The sequence below is a fragment of the Salmo salar genome, chromosome 15 (assembly GCF_965601325.2).
Source record: "Salmo salar chromosome 15, fSalSal1, whole genome shotgun sequence".
Lineage (NCBI taxonomy): Eukaryota > Metazoa > Chordata > Actinopteri > Salmoniformes > Salmonidae > Salmo > Salmo salar.
The window spans coordinates 10,375,001-10,398,224 of record NC_138305.1 but is presented as its reverse complement, the minus strand read 5'-3'; the positions used below and the strand labels follow the sequence as shown (position 1 = coordinate 10,398,224).

Sequence of the window (23,224 nt, the reverse complement as noted above, 5' to 3'; positions counted from 1 at the left end):
GTGCTGTCAACCAGCCACATGGTGTCTGAGTCCTCTCAACCAGTCACATGGTGTCTGAGTGCTCTCAACCAATCACATGGTGTCTGAGTGCTCTCAACCAATCACATGGTGTCTGAGTCCTCTCAACCAGCCACATGGTGTCTGAGTGCTGTCAACCAGCCACATGGTGTCTGAGTGCTGTCAACCAGTCACATGGTGTCTCTCTCAACCAGCCACATGGTGTCTGAATGCTCTCAACCAATCACATGGTGTCTGAGTCCTCTCAACCAGCCTAATTTATCTTTAAAAGACACACTCCTGTCTGAGCCTTGGCCAATAGGAAATCATGTAAAACGTCTTGTGACCACGTCCACTTTAGGGACGCAGCTTCTAATACTCTCATGTCTGAATGTTGAAAAGGGGAGAATTACTGTGTATTAGTGGTGAGCTACGATCTACAATACGGCAATGAAGTGTTTCAAGAGGTTGTTTATCAGTAAATGGGGCGTTCCACAAAAAGAGTGCCTTTTTTGCATCCCTTTGATATTTTAAGTAGAAATTATGCACCAATATAGAATTTGAAAAGCCTGTTATATTAGATGAAGTGCCCTTTAATATAGACGACATGGATAATACAATAATTCATTTTTAATATGAATAAAGACTCGCTAATGTGCCAAAATTCAGCATTTTTTTTTTACATGTCCCTCTGTCAGCCCTGTGTCACTTCTAGGGAGATTTCATCTCACTTAACCCAAAAATGTCTCCCAAGTTTCACCGTCATTGTAAACTCTAGTTATTGTGTTGCTTTGACAAAGTCATATCGTAAGATCATTATTTACTTCATGTGATTAGTGATTCATTTACTCCTGTCCCTCATTTTAAAAGTCAACCATGTTACGTGAACTGAACTCATGTTTTAATATGGTTCATATTGTTTTTCAAAAGAGACATTGAATATCTAACAGTCAAATCCTAGTGTAGAAACAGGTGAGCTGGTTCTACTGTTTCGGGTCATGTTCTGGTGGTTTGTAGCAGATCAACCCTGTTTTCAATAGATATACAAGCTAGAAAAGATTTGAGCAATTTCATTAAAAAAAATTATAATAATTTTGCCACTTAGAAAAACACAACGGGGGGTAAATGATTGCTGGAAATATTATATTATCTGTGAGCTCACAACCCCATGTGTATTTGTGTGTATATGTGTTTGGGTGTGCGTGTGTGTGTGAGTACGTGTGTGCGTATGCGAGTGTGTGTGTGTGTGTGTGTGTGTGTGTGTGTGTGTGTGTGTGTGTGTGTGTGTGTGTGTGTGTGTGTGTGTGTGTGTGTGTGTGTGTGTGTGTGTGTGTGTGTGCTGTCTCTATCTGATCTTAGTAACAGAGGCCAGCTCTTTCTTTGTTCTCCTCAGCGTCCGTTCTGCTTAATATCTTTCCAACACACACACACACACACACACACACACACACACACACACACACACACACACACACACACACACACACACACACACACACATCGCCACACACAGCAGACATGACTCATATCTTCAGTATCCATAATGGCTGTGTTTCACTGGCTAGTCTGTCGTTCCATTTACAGGGAACAGGCTGTTCTGTCTGCTTCCGCACGGAAAGTCGTACCTGAGCAACAAGTCTGACATTAACAGGCTCCTGAACAGCTTCTATCCCCAAGCCATAAGTGCTAAATAGCTAACAGAATGGCTAACAGACTGACTGCTAACAGAATGGCTAACAGACTGACTGCTAACAGAATGGCTAACAGACTGACTGCTAAATAGCTAACAGAATGGCTAACAGACAGACTGCTAATTAGCTAACAGAATGGCTAACAGACTGACTGCTAACAGAATGGCTAACAGACTGACTGCTAACAGAATGGCTAACAGACAGACTGCTAATTAGCTAACAGAATGGCTAACAGACTGACTGCTAAATAGCTAACAGAATGGCTAACAGACTGACTGCTAAATAGCTAACAGAATGGCTAACAGACAGACTGCTAAATAGCTAACAGAATGGCTAACAGACAGACTGCTAACAGAATGGCTAACAGACTGACTGCTAACAGAATGGCTAACAGACAGACTGCTAATTAGCTAACAGACTGACTGCTAAATAGCTAACAGAATGGCTAACAGACTGACTGCTAATTAGCTAACAGAATGGCTAACAGACAGACTGCTAATTAGCTAACAGAATGGCTAACAGACTGACTGCTAACAGAATGGCTAACAGACTGACTGCTAAATAGCTAACAGAATGGCTAACAGACAGACTGCTAATTAGCTAACAGAATGGCTAACAGACTGACTGCTAAATAGCTAACAGAATGGCTAACAGACTGACTGCTAATTAGCTAACAGAATGGCTAACAGACTGACTGCTAACAGAATGGCTAACAGACTGACTGCTAACAGAATGGCTAACAGACTGACTGCTAACAGAATGGCTAACAGACTGACTGCTAACAGAATGGCTAACAGACTGACTGCTAAATAGCTAACAGAATGGCTAACAGACTGACTGCTAATTAGCTAACAGAATTGCTAACAGACAGACTGCTAATTAGCTAACAGAATGGCTAACAGACTGACTGCTAACAGAATGGCTAACAGACTGACTGCTAAATAGCTAACAGAATGGCTAACAGACAGACTGCTAAATAGCTAACAGAATGGCTAACAGACTGACTGCTAAATAGATAACATAATGGCTAACAGACCATTTTTATTTTGTTTTTGCACTGTTTCTATGCACACCCTACAATGTCACTCCTGTTAGTTCCAGACTTGGTGCATTGGTACCGCTTGCCGTGCGGCAGCAGAGAGAACAGTCTATGACTTCCAAGTCACCCTTTGGTGGCTGCAGTCTTTGACAATTTTTAGGATCTTCCTCTGACAACGCCTGGTATAGAGGTCCTGGATGGCAGCGAGCTCGGCCCCAGTGATGTGTTGGGCTGTACGCACTACCCTCTGTCGGATGCCAAGCAGCTGTCCATACCAAGCGGTGATGCATCCAGTCAAGATGCTCTCAATGGTGCAGCTGTGTAACTTTTTGAGGATCTGAGGGCTGATGACAAATCTTTTCATCCACCTGATGGGAAGCAGGCGTTGTTGTGCCTTCTTCACGACTGTGTTGGTGTGTGTGGACCATGTTATTTCCTTAGTGATATGGACACTGAGGAACTTCAAGCTCTCGACCCGCTCCACTACAGCCCTGTCGATGAGAATGGGGCGTGCTCTGCCCTCCGTTTCCTTTAGTCAACGATCAGCTCGTTTGTCTTGCTGACATTGAGGGAGAGGTTGTTGTCCTGACACCAGACTGCCAGGTCTCTGAACTCCTCCCTGTAGGCAATCTCCTGTCGGTGATCAGGGCTACCACCGTTGTGTTGTCAGCAAACATAATGATGGTGTTGGAGTCATGTGTGGCCACACAGTCGTGGGTGAACAGGGAGTACAGCAGGGGGATAAGCATGGATCCCTGAGGGGCCCCCGTGTTGAGGGTCAGCGTGGCGGATGTATTGTTACCTACCAGCAGCCCATCAGGAAGGGTACTATGGTGTTGAACGCTGACCTGTAGTCAATGAATAGCATTCTCACATAGGTGTTCCTTTTGTCCAGGTGGGATTCTAAATCAGTATTAAACATAATTTGTGGTTTCCATAAAGTATTAAATGTGTGTGTGTGTGTGTGTGTGTGTGTGTGTGTGTGTGTGTGTGTGTGTGTGTGTGTGTGTGTGTGTGTGTGTGTGGTGTGTGTGTGTGTGTGTGTGTGTGTGTGTGTTAGGGACAGACGCCTGAAGGCCGGTGATGAACTCCTGATGATCAACGGTCAGTCTCTGGTTGGCCTGTCTCATTTGGAGGCTGTAGACATCCTACGCTCTACCGCTGGACTGGTACAACTGGTCGTCGCTAGCAGGGTGAGTACACACACACACACACACACACACACACACACACACACACACACACACACACACCACAGGAGGTTGGTGGCACTTTAATTGGGGAGGATGGGCTTGTGCTAATGGCTGTAACGGAATAATTGTATCATTTAAATCAAACACATGGTTTCCAGGTGTTTGATGCCGTTCCATTTACTCCGTTTCCAGACGTTATTATGAGCCGTCCTCCCCTCAGTAGCCCCCACTGACACACACACACGTACACTCAACACAACAGCCCTTTTTTGTCCGAAACGAATGTATTTCTCGAGCTCTTTCTTGTGATTCTGAAGAGAGAGAGAAAAAAAATGCCCTTCTTCATATTTCAAATGACTTACAACTTCTGTTTTTAGACGTTGTCTCGACTCCGGCTTAACATAGAAGAACAAAGTAAAAGAGAATAACTCATATTTGTAACAACATTGACGTGGAAAGCTCCATGTTCTAACAGACGACACCAAAACACCTGATATGTCAATATACAGCTGCGTAGCAGGGAAGGAAAATGGAAAAGGAGAGATTATCAATGCGGACAAAAGCAGAAATGTGAAGAATCCGACACTAATCACTAAGCACACTCATTAGCATGTTAGGACTTGGTACCCTAATTCCCTGACTGGACACTAAGCATTTAGCCTGGTACAATATGTTTCAATGTTCTACAATACATAGTCCTTGTTTTCAATACGTTGTTTCAACATAATAATAATAATAATAATAAATATAGCTGCAAGCAGCAATGTTGGGGTTCAAGCTGTGAACTAAAAATCGAACTGATCATGCAGTATGCTTTTGATGTATTTTGGACTATTTCTAATGATGTTGACTACTTTAAATGTCTTCTTCTCCAGAAGGACCCAATTTGGTATATAGCATCTATGGACGCACGTCGTGAAATGTTCTTGGGTTCTTGCTCAAACAATATGGCCGCTATGAGCCAAATGAGCTTGCATTAATGTTTTTTCCTGTCCAACTGCGTGACTATGGGTCCGAACTGAATTATACTTTATAGGTTCCATCTGCACTTGTGCCAAATTTCATTCCTCTTGAGTCAAACAGATCAAGAGATATAAACATGTGCCTGTTATAGCACCATTGTGTGGTCCATGTGAATGTGCTTGTATATGTTGAGTCTTCACAGTGTTTGGAACATGTGTAGCGAAGTGTTGTTACAATACGAATATCCATGACTGATTTAATATGCGTTTATATGCCAGACCACACCCACATTAATGCTTATTGGTCAATGTTCTTTTAGGTACTAGTCTAGAAAGTATTGCGTTGCGAGAACTTGGTCCATAGATGCCACATATCAAGTTTCATGCAGATCTGGTCATTGGGTACCAGAGAACTAGCGTTTTTAAGTGTTTTTAACTAAATTCTAAATGGAGGAAAAGCCATCATGCCAGAGTTTATGGGTCCTACATGGAAATGTGTTCCTTGTGAGGAGAGAGGTCCTATTTGCCTCTAGGTTAAACAGGGATGAGGGGTGTGACTTTTCAAAGTTTTCATTTTCAATCGCTTGTTATAGTGCCACCATCTGTTCAATTTGCATGGCACAACATGAGAGGGTGTGGTCTTTTTGGGCCTTTACCGTTATGCAAGGTTGCAACCTCCTGAACCTTACCATTTCACCGGAGAAATGTGCATGTGAATGGGTCATTACAGAAGAAGAGTAATAATATCCAACAACAACAAATAAATACAAAATGTGTTTCAGCAGTCAATAATATATTTATTTTATATAGAGCTTTTCATTCCAATCAATAATCTCTAAGTCACTTTGGAAAAAAGCTAAAAATTGTTGATGATATCTGGCAGTTAGTTCATTGTTGAGGGTTTTCCACTGCTTCAGATGTTTTGAAGCAGTTCAGAAAGGCAGTAAGTAGCAGCAGCTTGAGCTGAGGGAGCATCGATGATAAAGACGGGCAGGGAGAAACGTCCGTCAGATAGGGTAGGAGACGGACCTGAAGCTCTTCATCAGGCACGTTGCCTCCTCCTCCTCCTCCTCCTCCTCCTCCTCGTCCTCCTCCATAGGTAGGCTGGATCACCTAGCGGAAGCTTTTTGCGACTGTAAAAGTGCTAGAAAAGACCACCCCACCAGGACAGTAGTCTGGAACGGCCCCTACGAGGCGAGCCTCTTCCATTCCCTCAAACTGCAGTCCACATCCTTCCAGGAACCAGGACAGTAGTCTGGAACGGCCCCTACGAGGCGAGCCTCTTCCATTCCCTCACACTGCAGTCCACATCCTTCCAGGAACCAGGACAGTAGTCTGGAACGGCCCCTACGAGGCGAGCCTCTTCCATTCCCTCAAACTGCAGTCCACATCCTTCCAGGAACCAGGACAGTAGTCTGGAACGGCCCCTACGAGGCGAGCCTCTTCCATTCCCTCAAACTGCAGTCCACATCCTTCCAGGAACCAGGACAGTAGTCTGGAACGGCCCCTACGAGGCGAGCCTCTTCCATTCCCTCACACTGCAGTCCACATCCTTCCAGGAACCAGGACAGTAGTCTGGAACGGCCCCTACGAGGCGAGCCTTTTCCATTCCCTCACACTGCAGTCCACATCCTTCCAGGAACCAGGACAGTAGTCTGGAACGGCCCCTACGAGGCGAGCCTTTTCCATTCCCTCACACTGCAGTCCACATCCTTCCAGGAACCAGGACAGTAGTCTGGAATGGCCCCTACGAGGCGAGCCTCTTCCATTCCCTCACACTGCAGTCCACATCCTTCCAGGAACCAGGACAGGTGGAACAAAAAGCTGGTGCTGTGATGCAACATTCAAATACAATTACAGTTTACCATACCTTGTCTCAACATTCAAAATACCATTACAGTTTACAATACCTTGTATCAACATTCAAATACCATTACAGTTTACAATACCTTGTCTCAACATTCAAAAACAATTACAGTTTACAATACCTTGTCTCAACATTGTACAATATGTTTTTCTATCTATATTGTCTCAACATTGTAGAATGTATTGTTTGAGCATTGTACTGTATGTTCTTTCAACGTTGCTTCCGTAGCGCTGTTTGCAGAGCTCCTTGGGAGAGTGTGTGTTAGTGTGGAAGGGTTTAGTGTGTTAGTGGAAGGGTTTAGTGTGTTAGTGTGGAAGGGTTGTAGTGTGTTAGTGTGGAAGGGTTGTAGTGTGTTAGTGTGGAAGGGTTGTAGTGTGTTAGTGGAAGGGTTGTAGTGTGTTAGTGTTGAAGGGTTGTAGTGTGTTAGTGTGGAAGGGTTGTAGTGTGTTAGTGTGGAAGGGTTTAGTGTGTTAGTGGAAGGGTTTAGTGTGTTAGTGTGGAAGGGTTGTAGTGTGTTAGTGTGGAAGGGTTGTAGTGTGTTAGTGTGGAAGGGTTGTAGTGTGTTAGTGGAAGGGTTGTAGTGTGTTAGTGTTGAAGGGTTGTAGTGTGTTAGTGTGGAAGGGTTGTAGTGTGTTAGTGTTGAAGGGTTGTAGTGTGTTAGTGTTGAAGGGTTGTAGTGTGTTAGTGTTGAAGGGTTGTAGTGTGTTAGTGGAAGGGTTTAGTGTGTTAGTGTGGAAGGGTTGTAGTGTGTTAGTGTGGAAGGGTTGTAGTGTGTTAGTGGAAGGGTTGTAGTGTGTTAGTGTGGAAGGGTTGTAGTGTGTTAGTGTTGAAGGGTTGTAGTGTGTTAGTGTTGAAGGGTTGTAGTGTGTTAGTGTTGAACGGTTGTAGTGTGTTAGTGTTGAAGGGTTGTAGTGTGTTAGTTTGGAAGGGTTGTAGTGTGTTAGTGTGGAAGGGTTGTAGTGTGTTAGTGTGGAAGGGTTGTAGTGTGTTAGTGTGGAAGGGTTGTAGTGTGTTAGTGTGGAAGGGTTGTAGTGTGTTAGTGTGGAAGGGTTGTAGTGTGTTAGTGTGGAAGGGTTGTAGTGTGTTAGTGGAAGGGTTGTAGTGTGTTAGTGTGGAAGGGTTGTAGTGTGTTAGTGGAAGAGTTTAGTGTGTTAGTGTGGAAGGGTTGTAGTGTGTTAGTGTTGAAGGGTTGTAGTGTGTTAGTGTTGAAGGGTTGTAGTGTGTTAGTGTGGAAGGGTTGTAGTGTGTTAGTGGAAGGGTTGTAGTGTGTTAGTGTGGAAGGGTTGTAGTGTGTTAGTGTGGAAGGGTTGTAGTGTGTTAGTGTTGAAGGGTTGTAGTGTGTTAGTGTTGAAGGGTTGTAGTGTGTTAGTGGAAGGGTTGTAGTGTGTTAGTGTGGAAGGGTTGTAGTGTGTTAGTGTGGAAGGGTTGTAGTGTGTTAGTGTGGAAGGGTTGTAGTGTGTTAGTGTGGAAGGGTTGTAGTGTGTTAGTGTTGAAGGGTTGTAGTGTGTTAGTGTGGAAGGGTTGTAGTGTGTTAGTGGAAGGGTTGTAGTGTGTTAGTGTGGAAGGGTTGTAGTGTGTTAGTGGAAGGGTTTAGTGTGTTAGTGTGGAAGGGTTGTAGTGTGTTAGTGTTGAAGGGTTGTAGTGTGTTAGTGTGGAAGGGTTGTAGTGTGTTAGTGTGGAAGGGTTGTAGTGTGTTAGTGTTGAAGGGTTGTAGTGTGTTAGTGTTGAAGGGTTGTAGTGTGTTAGTGTGGAAGGGTTGTAGTGTGTTAGTGGAAGGGTTGTAGTGTGTTATTTTGGAAGGGTTGTAGTGTGTTAGTGTTGAAGGGTTGTAGTGTGTTAGTGGAAGGGTTGTAGTGTGTTAGTGTGGAAGGGTTGTAGTGTGTTAGTGGAAGGGTTGTAGTGTGTTAGTGTTGAAGGGTTGTAGTGTGTTAGTGGAAGGGTTGTAGTGTGTTAGTGTTGAAGGGTTGTAGTGTGTTAGTGTGGAAGGGTTGTAGTGTGTTAGTGTGGAAGGGTTGTAGTGTGCTAGTGTGGAAGGGTTGTAGTGTGTTAGTGTGGAAGGGTTGTAGTGTGTTAGTGTGGAAGGGTTGTAGTGTGTTAGTGTGGAAGGGTTGTAGTGTGCTAGTGTGGAAGGGTTGTAGTGTGTTAGTGTGGAAGGGTTGTAGTGTGTTAGTGTGGAAGGGTTGTAGTGTGTTAGTGTGGAAGGGTTGTAGTGTGTTAGTGTGGAAGGGTTGTAGTGTGTTAGTGTGGAAGGGTTGTAGTGTGTTAGTGTGGAAGGGTTGTAGTGTGTTAGTGTGGAAGGGTTGTAGTGTGTTAGTGTGGAAGGGTTGTAGTGTGTTAGTGTGGAAGGGTTGTAGTGTGTTAGTGGAAGGGTTGTAGTGTGTTAGTGGAAGGGTTGTAGTGTGTTAGTGTGGAAGGGTTGTAGTGTGTTAGTGTGGAAGGGTTGTAGTGTGTTAGTGTGGAAGGGTTGTAGTGTGTTAGTGGAAGGGTTGTAGTGTGTTAGTGGAAGGGTTGTAGTGTGTTAGTGTGGAAGGGTTGTAGTGTGTTAGTGTGGAAGGGTTGTAGTGTGTTAGTGTTGAAGGGTTGTAGTGTGTTAGTGGAAGGGTTGTAGTGTGTTAGTGTGGAAGGGTTGTAGTGTGTTAGTGTGGAAGGGTTGTAGTGTGTTAGTGTGGAAGGGTTGTAGTGTGTTAATGGAAGGGTTGTAGTGTGTTAGTGTGGAAGGGTTGTAGTGTGTTAGTGTTGAAGGGTTGTAGTGTGTTAGTGTTGAAGGGTTGTAGTGTGTTAGTGGAAGGGTTGTAGTGTGTTAGTGTGGAAGGGTTGTAGTGTGTTAGTGGAAGGGTTGTAGTGTGTTAGTGGAAGGGTTGTAGTGTGTTAGTGTGGAAGGGTTGTAGTGTGTTAGTGTGGAAGGGTTGTAGTGTGTTAGTGTTGAAGGGTTGTAGTGTGTTAGTGGAAGGGTTGTAGTGTGTTAGTGTGGAAGGGTTGTAGTGTGTTAGTGTGGAAGGGTTGTAGTGTGTTAGTGTGGAAGGGTTGTAGTGTGTTAATGGAAGGGTTGTAGTGTGTTAGTGTGGAAGGGTTGTAGTGTGTTAGTGTTGAAGGGTTGTAGTGTGTTAGTGTTGAAGGGTTGTAGTGTGTTAGTGGAAGGGTTGTAGTGTGTTAGTGTGGAAGGGTTGTAGTGTGTTAGTGGAAGGGTTGTAGTGTGTTAGTGTTGAAGGGTTGTAGTGTGTTAGTGGAAGGGTTGTAGTGTGTTAGTGTGGAAGGGTTGTAGTGTGTTAGTGTGGAAGGGTTGTAGTGTGTTAGTGTGGAAGGGTTGTAGTGTGTTAGTGTGGAAGGGTTGTAGTGTGTTAGTGTGGAAGGGTTGTAGTGTGTTAGTGTTGAAGGGTTGTAGTGTGTTAGTGGAAGGGTTGTAGTGTGTTAGTGGAAGGGTTGTAGTGTGTTAGTGTGGAAGGGTTGTAGTGTGTTAGTGTGGAAGGGTTGTAGTGTGTTAGTGTTGAAGGGTTGTAGTGTGTTAGTGTTGAAGGGTTGTAGTGTGTTAGTGTTGAAGGGTTGTAGTGTGTTAGTGTTGAAGGGTTGTAGTGTGTTAGTGTGGAAGGGTTGTAGTGTGTTAGTGTTGAAGGGTTGTAGTGTGTTAGTGTGGAGGGTTGTAGTGTGTTAGTGTTGAAGGGTTGTAGTGTGTTAGTGTGGAAGGGTTGTAGTGTGTTAGTGGAAGGGTTGTAGTGTGTTAGTGTGGAAGGGTTGTAGTGTGTTAGTGTTGAAGGGTTGTAGTGTGATTGTGGGAACATCTAAAACATTCAAGAGATCTTAATCGGCTTGAAGGGAAATGCAGGCTTGCTTTCAGAAACAAAGTTAAAAATACACACAGAACACACACTTTATGTCCCTTCCACTCTTCAACACACACACACACACACACACACACACACACACACACACACACACACACACACACACACACACACACACACACACACACACACACACACACACTGTCATCCATCCCTTCCACTCTCACTCCCCCACTGTTCTCCTCTCCTCCTCTGGTTCATCCAGGAAGAGTCAGAAGTGGATTTCCAGCGGTACCCGTCCACCAGCCTGCCAGACCTGGTCAGTACCTGCGCCTCGTCTTCTTCTTCCTCTGCTTCTCCCAGCGACAATCAGGAGAACATGGAACCTCATCACAGGCACGGAGGTTGGGAGGACCTGACAGCCAGCAGCCTCAGCCTCTCTCGTTCTCAACCTACCACGGTACGTGCAGTGTGTGTGTGTGTGTTTACAGTGTTTGTCTCTGTGTTTAGGTGTGGAAGTCTGTCCGGTGTCTCTCTCTATGTGTGTGTGTGTGTGTTTACAGTGTTTGTCTCTGTGTTTAGGTGTGGAAGTCTGTCCGGTCTCTCTCTCTCTATGTGTGTGTGTGTGTTTACAGTGTTTGTCTCTGTGTTTAGGTGTGGAAGTCTGTCCGGTCTCTCTCTCTATGTGTGTGTGTGTGTGTTTACAGTGTTTGTCTCTGTGTTTAGGTGTGGAAGTCTGTCCGGTCTCTCTCTCTATGTGTGTGTGTGTGTTTACAGTGTTTGTCTCTGTGTTTATGTTGTGGAAGTCTGTCCGGTCTCTCTCTCTATGTGGGTGTGTGTGTTTACAGTGTTTGTCTCTGTGTTTAGGTGTGGAAGTCTGTCTGGTCTCTCTCTCTATGTGGGTGTGTGTTGAGACTATAAGCTATAAACTGAACTGGATCTCTACCTGCTTAGAGCTACAAACACTTTCCCTCTGATATCTGTAGAGGATGTCCTGTATCTGTTCTTCATCGTCACTATCTCCTCTTCAGTACAACATTGCTCGCCCAAATATTTTCTTTATTCCATTATTTTACTTTTAGATGTGTGTGTATTGTTGTGAATTGTTAGATACTACTGCACTGTTCTAGCTAGGAACACAAGCATTTCGCTACACCCGCAATAACATCTGCTAAATATGTGTATGTGATAAATGAAATGTTATTTGATTTGATTTCTCTACCTGCTTAGAGCTGTCCTTCGTTTTGCTTCTGCTTGCTACGTTCTCTTAAACTAGTCCAACACTTCAAATCAAATGTTATTTGTCACATGCTCTGTAAACAACAGGTGTAGACTAACAGGGAAATGCTTGGTAAACAACAGGTGTAGACTAACAGTGAAATGCTTGGTAAACAACAGGTATAGACTAACAGGGAAATGCTTGGTAAACAACAGGTGTAGACTAACAGTGAAATGCTTGGTAAACAACAGGTGTAGACTAACAGTGAAATGCTTGGTAAACAACAGGTGTAGACTAACAGGTAAATGCTTGGTAAACAAACAGGTATAGACTAACAGGTAAATGCTTGGTAAACAACAGGTATAGACTAACAGTGAAATGCTTGGTAAACAACAGGTATAGACTAACAGTGAAATGCTTGGTAAACAACAGGTGTAGACTAACAGTGAAATGCTTGGTAAACAACAGGTGTAGACTAACAGTGAAATGCTTGGTAAACAACAGGTATAGACTAACAGGTAAATGCTTGGTAAACAACAGGTGTAGACTAACAGGGAAATGCTTGGTAAACAACAGGTATAGACTAACAGTGAAATGCTTGGTAAACAACAGGTGTACAGACTAACAGTGAAATGCTTGGTAAACAACAGGTGTAGACTAACAGTGAAATGCTTGGTAAACAACAGGTGTAGACTAACAGTGAAATGCTTGGTAAACAAACAGGTATAGACTAACAGTGAAATGCTTGGTAAACAACAGGTGTAGACTAACAGTGAAATGCTTAGTTACTGGGCCCTTCCCAACAACGCAGAAAGAAAGAAAACAGAGAAATATATTTAAAAAAATTATAACATGAGGAATAAATACACAATGAGTAACGATAACTTGCCGAAAATACACTGGGGTACCAGTACTGAGTCGATGTGCATGGGTGCAAGGTAATTGAGGTAGATACTGTATGTACAGTACACATAGGTAGGGGTACAGTGACTAGGCAGCAGGATAGATAATAGACAGTAACAGCACTATACTGTAGGTAGGGGTAAAGGATAGATAATAGACAGTAACAGCAGTATACTGTAGGTAGGGGTAAAGGATAGATAATAGACAATAACAGCAGTATACTGTAGGTAGGGGTAAAGGATAGATAATAGACAGTAGCAGCAGTATACTGTAGGTAGGGGTAAAGGCTAGATAATAGACAGTAACAGCAGTATACTGTAGGTAGGGGTAAAGGATAGATAATAGACAGTAACAGCAGTATACTGTAGGTAGGGGTAAAGGATAGATAATAGACAGTAACAGCAGTATACTGTAGGTAGGGGTAAAGGATAGATAATAGACAGTAACAGCAGTATACTGTAGGTAGGGGTAAAGGATAGATAATAGACAGTAACAGTGTATGTGATGAGACATAAAGAGTTAGAGCACAAAGGTCAATGCAAAGAAAGGGTCTGGTAGCTATTTGGTTAACTATTTAACTAGCTATTTGGTTAACTATATAACTAACTATTTAGTCTCATGGGTTGGGGGGGTAGAAGCTGTTCAAGGTCCTCTTGGTTCCAGACTTGGTGCTCTGGTGCCGCTTGCCATGCTGTAGCAGAGAGAACAGTGAACTATGACTTGGGTGGCTGAAGTCTGACAATTTTTAGTGCCTTTCTCTGACACCGCCTGGTATAGAGGTCCTGAATGGCAGCAAGTTCAGGCCCCAGTGATGTACTGGGCTGCCTGCTCTACCCTCTGCAGCTCTTTGCGGTCCGATGTCGAGCAGTTGCCCGTACCAGGCGGTGATGCAACCAGTCGAGATGCTCTCAATGGTGCAGCTGTGGAACTTTTCTTTGTGGACCCGTGCCAAATAGTGTCCCGTTGACGAAAAGGGAAAGGAAAGGAGAGATACCCAGTCAGTGGTACAACTGAATGCATTCAACTGAAATGTGTCTTCCGCATTTAACCCAACCCCTCTGAAGTGTCGTCGTCCCCGCGTCACAATGGGATTCGATAAGCTCTTAGAGTCCTTTGCTATGTCAACGGTGTGATGACCTACTGCTTCGAATTTTGGAGATCATTGCAGCCAAAATGATGTTGTTTTCATCCCCGCTATGTAGACAAAGCTGATTCCTCGACAATTTCCTCTGCTTAAACACGTTTTGTTTATCTTATAAAAGATGAAAACATTACTTTGAACTGCTCTGGGTACCTTGTTAACATTACAACAACATAGTCCTCTCTTAATCTGTAAATAGCCCACCCAACTACCTCATCCCCATATTGTTATACATTTAGTTTTGCTCTTTTGCACCTCAGTATCTCTACTTGCACATCATCATCTGCACATCTATCACTCCAGTGTTAATGCTAAATTGTAATTATTTTGCCACTACGGCCTATTTATTGACTTACCTCCCTGATCTTATACACTTGCACACACTGAATATACAGACTTTTGTATTGTGTTATCATCTGTACGTTTGTTTATTCCATGTGTAACTCTGTGTTGTTGTTTTTGTTGCACTGTTTTGCTTTATCTTGGCCAGGTCACAGTTGTAAATGAGAACTTGTTCTCAACTGGTCTACCTGGTTAAATAAAGGGGGAATAAATAAAATAAAATACATAAACAGTTCTACGTTTTCAAAATAGCAAAGATAACATCTAAACTGAACACCACCTTACCTTTCAGATCACAAAGTGGGCTTCTATGCAGCAATTATCACTTTATTAATGTGCAAATCACTTCAATTCATCCACTGGCTGGCATGGTTTCTGTTGAGCTTCCCTCCCCTTGTCTTGCTGTTAGTTCTATTATGATAATTATTTTCCTCTCTTCCTCCACCACATGGTATCTCCCTTCCTCCACCACATGGCATCTCCCCTTCATCCACCATATGGTATCTCCCATCCTCCACCACATGGCATACAGGTATAGCTCAGCAGTACACTAGTGGTTGAATATAATACAGGAAACAACAGGCAGTTGAATAATGCTGAACTCACAAATACTAAAAAGTATTTACAACAATTCATTAAATGAACACCCTGTGAAAAACAAAAACCTGACAATCTTTAATTTACAGTGCATTCGGAAAGTATTCAGACCCCCTTGACTTTTTCCACATTTTCTTACGTTACAGCCTTTAAAAAAAAAATGTATTAAATCGTTTTTTTCCCTGATCAATCTACACACAATACCCCATAATGACAAAGCAAAAACGGGTTTTTATAAATGTAGCTAATTTATAAAAATTAAAAAAACTGAAATATCATATTTACATAACTATTCAGACCCTTTACTCAGTACTTTGTTGAAGCATCTTTGGCAGCGATTACAGCCTCGAGTCTTCTTGGGTTTGACATTACAAACACACCTGTATTTGGGGAGTTTCTCCCTTTCTTCTCTTCAGATCCTCTCAAGCTCTGTCATGTTGGATGGGGAGTGTCGCTGCACAGCTATTTTCAGGTCTCTCCAGAGACTTGTCCCGAAGCCACTCCTGCATTGTCTTGGCTGTGTGCTTAGGGTTGTTGTCCTTTTGAAAGGTAACCTTCACTCCAGTCTGAGGTCCTGAATGATCTGGAGCAGGTTTTCATCAAGGATCGCTCTGTACTTTGCTCTGTTCATCTTTCCCTCAATCCTGAATAGTCTCCCAGTCCCTGCTGCTGAAAGACATCCACACAGAATGATGCTGCCAACACCATGTTTCACTGTAGGGATGGTGCCAGGTTTCTTCCAGATGTGACGCTTGGCATTAAGGCCAAAGAGTTCAATCTTGGTTTCATCAGAACAGAGAATCTTGTTTCTCATTGTCTGAGAGTCTTTAGGTCCTTTTTGGCAAACTCCAAGTGTGCTGTCATGTTCCTTTTACTGAGGAGTGGCTTCCGCCTGGCCACTCTGCCATACAGGCCTGATTGGTGGAGTACTGCATAGATGGTTGTCCTTCTGGAAAGTTCTCCCATCTCCGCAGAGGAGCCCTGGAGCTCTGTCAGAGTGACCATCGGGTTCTTGGTCACCTCCCTGACCAAGGCCCTTCTCCCCTGAGTCTTGGTGGTTCAAACATTATTCCATTTAAGAATGATGGAGGCCACTGTGTTGTTGGGGACCTTCAATGCTGCAGAGGTTTTTTGGTACCCTTTCCCAGATCTGTGCCTCAACACAATTCTGTCTCAGAGCTCTACAGACAATTCCTTCGACCTCTCTGCAGCACTTCACCAATCATGCCTTTATGGTAGAGTGGCCAGACAGGAGCCACTCTTTAGTAAAATTCTCACATAGGTGTTCCCCTTATCCAGGTGGCAGAGGGTAGTGTGGATTGCATCATCTGTGAGATAGCGTCATCTGTGGATCTGTTGGGGCGGTTTGCGAATTGGAGTGGGTCTAGGGTTTCTGAAATTATTGTGTTGATGTAAGCCATGGCCAGCCTTTCAACGCATTTCATGTCTACAGATGTGAGTGCTACGGGGCGATAGTCATTTAAGAAGGTTACCTTGAAAATGTCAGTGAAGACATTTGCCAGCTGGTCAGCGTATGCTCTGTGTCCTGGTAATATGTCTGGCCCTGTGAACTTTGTGAATGTTAACCTGTTTAAAGCTCTTACTCACATCGGCTACGGAGAGCGTGATCACACAGTCATCCTGAACAGCTAGTGCTCTCATTCATGGTTCAGTGTTGCTCGACTTGAAGCGAGAATAGAAGGCATTTATCTCGTTTGGTAGCTTCCAGTCACTGGCCAGCTCTTTGTAGTCCATGATAGTTCACAAGCCCTGCCACATCTGACTAGCGGCTTGTCTGCCTCTCTTGTGCCGTCTCTTCCTCTTTCGAGTCCCAGGGATAAGGGCCTGGTCTGGGAGTAAGCGAAACGTCCAGACCTGCCGACTCATTGAAATAGATATTGTCATCCAAATGGAGGTTAGTTGTGCTGATGTCGAGAAGCTGTTTTCGGTCATAGGAAATTATGGCGGCGACATTATGTACCCAAAAAATTAAGGTCAGCGTAAAATAAAACACAGATAATAGCGGAATTTGTCAGGAGCCCAGAAAACAGCTGCTATCTACTGCAGTGGCATCTCACACCCAATGCTCTTAAACTAGTCCAACAGCTATATGCTACTCTCTCTCTTGAACTAGTCCAACAGCTATAATGCTACTCTCTCTCTGTTAAACTAGTCCAACTGTCACGTCCTGGCCAGTATATAAGGTTAATTGTTTTGTAGTTTGGTCAGGGCGTGGCAGGGGGTATTTGTTTTCTGTGGTTCGGGGTGGTGTGTTTGTGTAAAGGGTGTTTAATTTAGTAATTCTATGGTTAGTCTAGGTTGTGTGTTTCTATGTTTGGTTGATTGGGGTTGGGACTCTCAGTTGAAGGCAGGTGTTGTCTATCTGCCTTTGATTGAGAGTTCCATATATTAGGGTGTGTTTGTATGTGTGATTTGTGGGTGATTATTCTGTGTATAGCCTTGTGCCTTACCAGACTGTTTATTTGTCGTTTTTTCGTGTTTTGTTATTTTGTATGTTCATTTTTGAGAGTAATTAAAAAGCAAGATGAGCATTCACGTACCTGCTGCGTTTTGGTCCATTTCTACCGACAACAACCGTGACACCAACAGCTATAATGCTACTCTCTCTCTGTTAAACTAGTCCAACAGCTATAATGCTACTCCCTCTCTTAAACTAGTCCAACAGCTATAATGCTACTCTCTCTCTGTTAAACTAGTCCAACAGCTATAATGCTACTCTCTCTCTCTTAAACTAGTCCAACAGCTATAATGCTACTCTCTCTCTCTTAAACTAGTCCAAAAGCTATAATGCTACTCTCTCTCTCTTAAACTAGTCCAACAGCTATAATGCTACCCTCTCTCTGTTAAACTAGTCCAACAGCTAAATGCTACTCTCTCTCTTAAACTAGTCCAACAGCTATAATGCTACTCTCTCTCTGTTAAACTAGTCCAACAGCTATAATGCTACTCTCTCTCTTAAACTAGTCCAACAGCTATAATGCTACTCTCTCTCTGTTAAACTAGTCCAACAGCTATAATGCTACTCTCTCTCTGTTAAACTAGTCCAACAGCTATAATGCTACTCTCTCTTAAACTAGTCCAACAGCTATAATGCTACTCTCTCTTAAACTTGTCCAACAGCTATAATGCTACTCTCTCTCTGTTAAACTAGTCCAACAGCTATAATTCTACTCTCTCTGTTAAACTAGTCCAACAGCTATAATGCTACTCTCTCTCTCTTAAACTAGTCCAACAGCTATAATGCTACTCTCTCTCTCTGTTAAACTAGTCCAACAGCTATATGCTACTCTCTCTGTTAAACTAGTCCAACAGCTATATGCTACTCTCTCTCTTAAACTAGTCCAACAGCTATAATGCTACTCTCTCTGTTAAACTAGTCCAACAGCTATAATGCTACTCTCTCTCTGTTAAACTAGTCCAACAGCTATAATGCTACTCTCTCTCTCTTAAACTAGTCCAACAGCTATAATGCTACTCTCTCTCTGTTAAACTAGTCCAACAGCTATAATGCTACTCTCTCTCACTTAAACTAGTCCAACAGCTATAATGCTACTCTCTCTCTTAAACTAGTCCAACAGCTATAATGCTACTCTCTCTCTTAAACTAGTCCAACAGCTATAATGCTACTTTCTCTCTGTTAAACTAGTCCAACAGCTATAATGCTACTCTCTCTCTCTTAAACTAGTCCAACAGCTATAATGCTACTCTCTCTGTTAAACTAGTCCAACAGCTATATGCTACTCTCTCTGTTAAACTAGTCCAACAGCTATAATGCTACTCTCTCTGTTAAACTAGTCCAACAGCTATATGCTACTCTCTCTGTTAAACTAGTCCAACAGCTATAATGCTACTCTCTCTGTTAAACTAGTCCAACAGCTATAATGCTACTCTCTCTCTCTGTGTTAAACTAGTCCAACAGCTATAATGCTACTCTCTCTCTCTGTGTTAAACTAGTCCAACAGCTATAATGCTACTCTCTCTGTTAAACTAGTCCAACAGCTATAATGCTACTCTCTCTTAAACTAGTCCAACAGCTATAATGCTACTCTCTCTCTTAAACTAGTCCAACAGCTATAATGCTAGTCTCTCTGTTAAACTAGTCCAACAGCTATAATTCTACTCTCTCTCTCTTAAACTAGTCCAACAGCTATAATGCTACTCTCTCTCTGTTAAACTAGTCCAACAGCTATAATGCTACTCTCTCTTAAACTAGTCCAACAGCTATAATGCTACTCTCTCTCTTAAACTAGTCCAACAGCTATAATGCTACTCTCTCTCTCTTAAACTAGTCCAACAGCTATAATGCTACTCTCTCTGTTAAACTTGTCCAACAGCTATAATGCTACTCTCTCTGTTAAACTAGTCCAACAGCTATAATGCTACTCTCTCTCTCTGTTAAACTAGTCCAACAGCTATAATGCAACTCTCTCTCTGTTAAACTAGTCCAACAGCTATAATGCTACTCTCTCTGTTAAACTAGTCCAACAGCTATAATGCTACTCTCTCGGTTAAACTAGTCCAACAGCTATAATGCTACTCTCTCTGTTAAACTAGTCCAACAGCTATAATGCTACTCTCTCTTAAACTAGTCCAACAGCTATAATGCTACTCTCTCTCTGTTAAACTAGTCCAACAGCTATAATGCTACTCTCTCTCTCTTAAACTAGTCCAACAGCTATAATGCTACTCTCTCTGTTAAACTAGTCCAACAGCTATAATGCTACTCTCTCTCTTAAACTAGTCCAACAGCTATAATGCTACTCTCTCTCTTAAACTAGTCCAACAGCTATATGCTACTCTCTCTCTTAAACTAGTCCAACAGCTATATGCTACTCTCTCTCTTAAACTAGTCCAACAGCTATAATGCTACTTTCTCTCTCTTAAACTAGTCCAACAGCTATATGCTACTCTCTCTCTTAAACTAGTCCAACAGCTATAATGCTACTTTCTCTCTGTTAAACTAGTCCAGCAGCTATAATGCTACTCTCTCTCTCTGTTAAACTAGTCCAACAGCTATAATGCTACTCTCTCTCTTAAACTAGTCCAACAGCTATAATGCTACTTTCTCTCTGTTAAACTAGTCCAACAGCTATAATGCTACTCTCTCTCTGTTAAACTAGTCCAACAGCTATAATGCTACTCTCTCTCTGTTAAACTAGTCCAACAGCTATAATGCTACTCTCTCTGTTAAACTAGTCCAACAGCTATAATGCTACTCTCTCTGTTAAACTAGTCCAACAGCTGTAATGCTACTCTCTCTGTTAAACTAGTCCAACAGCTATAATGCTACTCTCTCTCTCTGTTAAACTAGTCCAACAGCTATAATGCAACTCTCTCTCTGTTAAACTAGTCCAACAGCTATAATGCTACTATCTCTGTTAAACTAGTCCAACAGCTATAATGCTACTCTCTCTCTCTGTTAAACTAGTCCAACAGCTATAATGCTACTCTCTCTGTTAAACTAGTCCAACAGCTATAATGCTACTCTCTCTCTCTTAAACTAGTCCAACAGCTATAATGCTACTCTCTCTCTCTTAAACTAGTCCAGCAGCTATAATGCTACTCTCTCTCTCTGTTAAACTAGTCCAACAGCTATAATGCTACTCTCTCTCTTAAACTAGTCCAACAGCTATAATGCTACTCTCTCTGTTAAACTAGTCCAACAGCTATAATGCTACTCTCTCTCTCTCTGTTAAACTAGTCCAACAGCTATAATGCTACTCTCTCTCTCTGTTAAACTAGTCCAACAGCTATAATGCTACTCTCTCTGTTAAACTAGTCCAACAGCTATAATGCTACTCTCTCTCTCTGTTAAACCAGTCCAACAGCTATAATGCTACTCTCTCTCTCTTAAACTATTCCACAGCTATAATGCTATTCTCTCTCTCCTAAACTAGTCCAACAGCTATAATGCTACTCTCTCTCTGTTAAACTAGTCCAACAGCTATAATGCTACTCTCTCTATAAACTAGTCCAACAGCTATAATGCTACTCTCTCTCTTAAACTTGTCCAACAGCTATATGCTAGTCTCTCTGTTAAACTAGTCCAAAAGCTTTGTTCCTTCCCATTCCTCTGTCATTCTTTCCTGTTGTCTGTTTTGGTCTCTCAGGTTCATCAGAGTTTTTTTTTCTCCCCTCCCCCCAAAATGAGATGTTTAATCCTTTATTTAACTAGGCAAGTCAGTTAAGAACAAATTCTTATTTTCAATGACGGCCTACCGGGGAACAGTGGGTTAACTGCCTTGTTCAGGGGCAGAACAACAGATTTTTACCTTGTCAGCTCGGGGGATTCAAATGTGCAACCTTTACGGTTACTAGCCCAACGCTCTAACCACTAGGCTACCTGCTGGTTACTAGTCCAACACTCTAACCACTAGGCTACCTGCTGGTTACTAGTCCAACGCTCTAACCACTAGGCTAACTGCTGGTTGCTAGTCCAACGCTCTAACCACTAGGCTACCTGCTAGTCCAACGCTCTAACCACTAGGCTACCTGCTGGTTACTAGCCCAACGCTCTAACCACTAGGCTACCTGCTGGTTACTAGCCCAACGCTCTAACCACTAGGCTACCTGCTGGTTACTAGCCTAACGCTCTAACCACTAGGCTACCTGCTGGTTACTAACCTAACGCTCTAACCACTAGGCTACCCTGCTGGTTACTAGCCTAACGCTCTAACCACTAGGCTACCTGCTGGTTACTAGTCCAACGCTCTAACCACTAGGCTACCTGCTGGTTACTAGTCCAACGCTCTAACCACTAGGCTACCTGCTGGTTACTAGCCTAACGCTCTAACCACTAGGCTACCTGCTGGTTACTAGCCTAACGCTCTAACCACTAGGCTACCCTGCTGGTTACTAGCCTAACGCTCTAACCACTAGGCTACCTGCTGGTTACTAGTCCAACGCTCTAACCACTAGGCTACCTGCTGGTTACTAGTCCAACGCTCTAACCACTAGGCTACCTGCTGGTTACTAGCCTAACGCTCTAACCACTAGGCTACCTGCTGGTTACTAGCCTAACGCTCTAACCACTAGGCTACCCTGCTGGTTACTAGCCTAACGCTCTAACCACTAGGCTACCTGCTGGTTACTAGCCTAATGCTCTAACCACTAGGCTACCTGCTGGTTACTAGCCTAACGCTCTAACCACTAGGCTACCTGCTGGTTACTAGCCTAACGCTCTAACCACTAGGCTACCTGCTGGTTACTAGTCCAACGCTCTAACCACTAGGCTACCTGCTGGTTACTAGTCCAACGCTCTAACCACTAGGCTACCTGCTGGTTACTAGCCTAACGCTCTAACCACTAGGCTACCTGCTGGTTACTAGTCCAACGCTCTAACCACTAGGCTACCTGCTGGTTATTTGCCTAACACTCTAACCACTAGGCTACCTGCTGGTTACTAGTCCAACGCTCTAACCACTAGGCTACCTGCTGGTTACTAGCCTAACGCTCTAACCACTAGGCTACCCTGCCGCCCCAAGATGTTCTCTAGTGTTGTCGTTTTGAGCCGATTCCAATCCTCTTGTGCAGCAGCCCATCTGTGTTTAGCTTCAGTCTAACTTCAGGAGCAGCTGAGAAATAATTCATTCACCCACTGATAGAAGCTAGCTAGCTGGGTTGTCCGTCTGTGTTAGTTCTGTGTTCTGTGATTTTAAACAGCCCATGGGGTTTATCACCAGGATGGCTGGTCATTTAGCGGGTTGGCTTTGTGTGCCACTTTTTAATGACAGGGGGCAGTTGGGAAAGTGTTGGATTATTGTAGGTTCTTCTGAATAGGTCTGGAACAAGCTGTTGAGTTTGATACTGTATGCATTATGTATTTGCAGTAAATATGTAGAAGAGTTTGTGTGTGTGTGCGTGTGTGTGTGTGTGTGTGTGTGTGTGTGTGTGTGTGTGTGTGTGTGTGTGTGCTTGTTAGCGCTGAGCAAAGTGGGTCACACACTCCCACAGCAAGCTCCTCACTGTTCCCCCCTTTCTTCCTCTCTCTCTCTCTCTCTCTCTCTCTCTCTCTCTCTCTCTCTCTCTCTCTCTCGCTCTCTCCTCTCTTTCTCTCTCTCTCTCTCTCTCTCTCTCTCTCCTCTCTTTCTCTCTCTCTCTCCCTGCATTCCACAGCTCCTGTTGATGTAGCTGTGTGTGTCTGAAATATGACATATCAGTCATTGTACTTCCTTCCTGCCCCTGTCTCCGGGGAGGACTATAGACTATGTTCTGCAGTGGTCTAGTGTGTGTGTTTGTGTGTATGTGTGTGTGTGTACGTGCGCATGCTCCCATTGACCAGACGTGAGAGCTGCAGCTCAGTGCCAACAACACATGGCAATCCTACAATCATAACTTAACACACCCGTCGTAACTGCTATCGTTAATACACTTTAGTCACAAAGGCTCCATTTTGAAAAGGAAAGCGTGACACTCTCTCTCTCTCTCTCTCTCTCTCTCTCTGTCTCTGTCTCTGTCTCTGTCTCTGTCTCTC

The 23,224-nt window shown here is 43.3% G+C and overlaps 1 protein-coding gene across 1 annotated transcript in view; it reads left to right on the top strand.

The window, feature by feature from the left end:
- Positions 1-23,224, top strand: part of LOC106570928 (PDZ domain-containing protein 2) — a 183,131-nt gene that overhangs the window by 80,795 nt on the left and 79,112 nt on the right. Inside the window, exons 5-6 of the mRNA XM_082961630.1 lie at positions 3,788-3,920; positions 10,794-10,988. Coding sequence (XP_082817756.1) covers positions 3,788-3,920; positions 10,794-10,988 — 328 coding nt within the window. The remainder of the gene's footprint in view (positions 1-3,787; positions 3,921-10,793; positions 10,989-23,224) is intronic.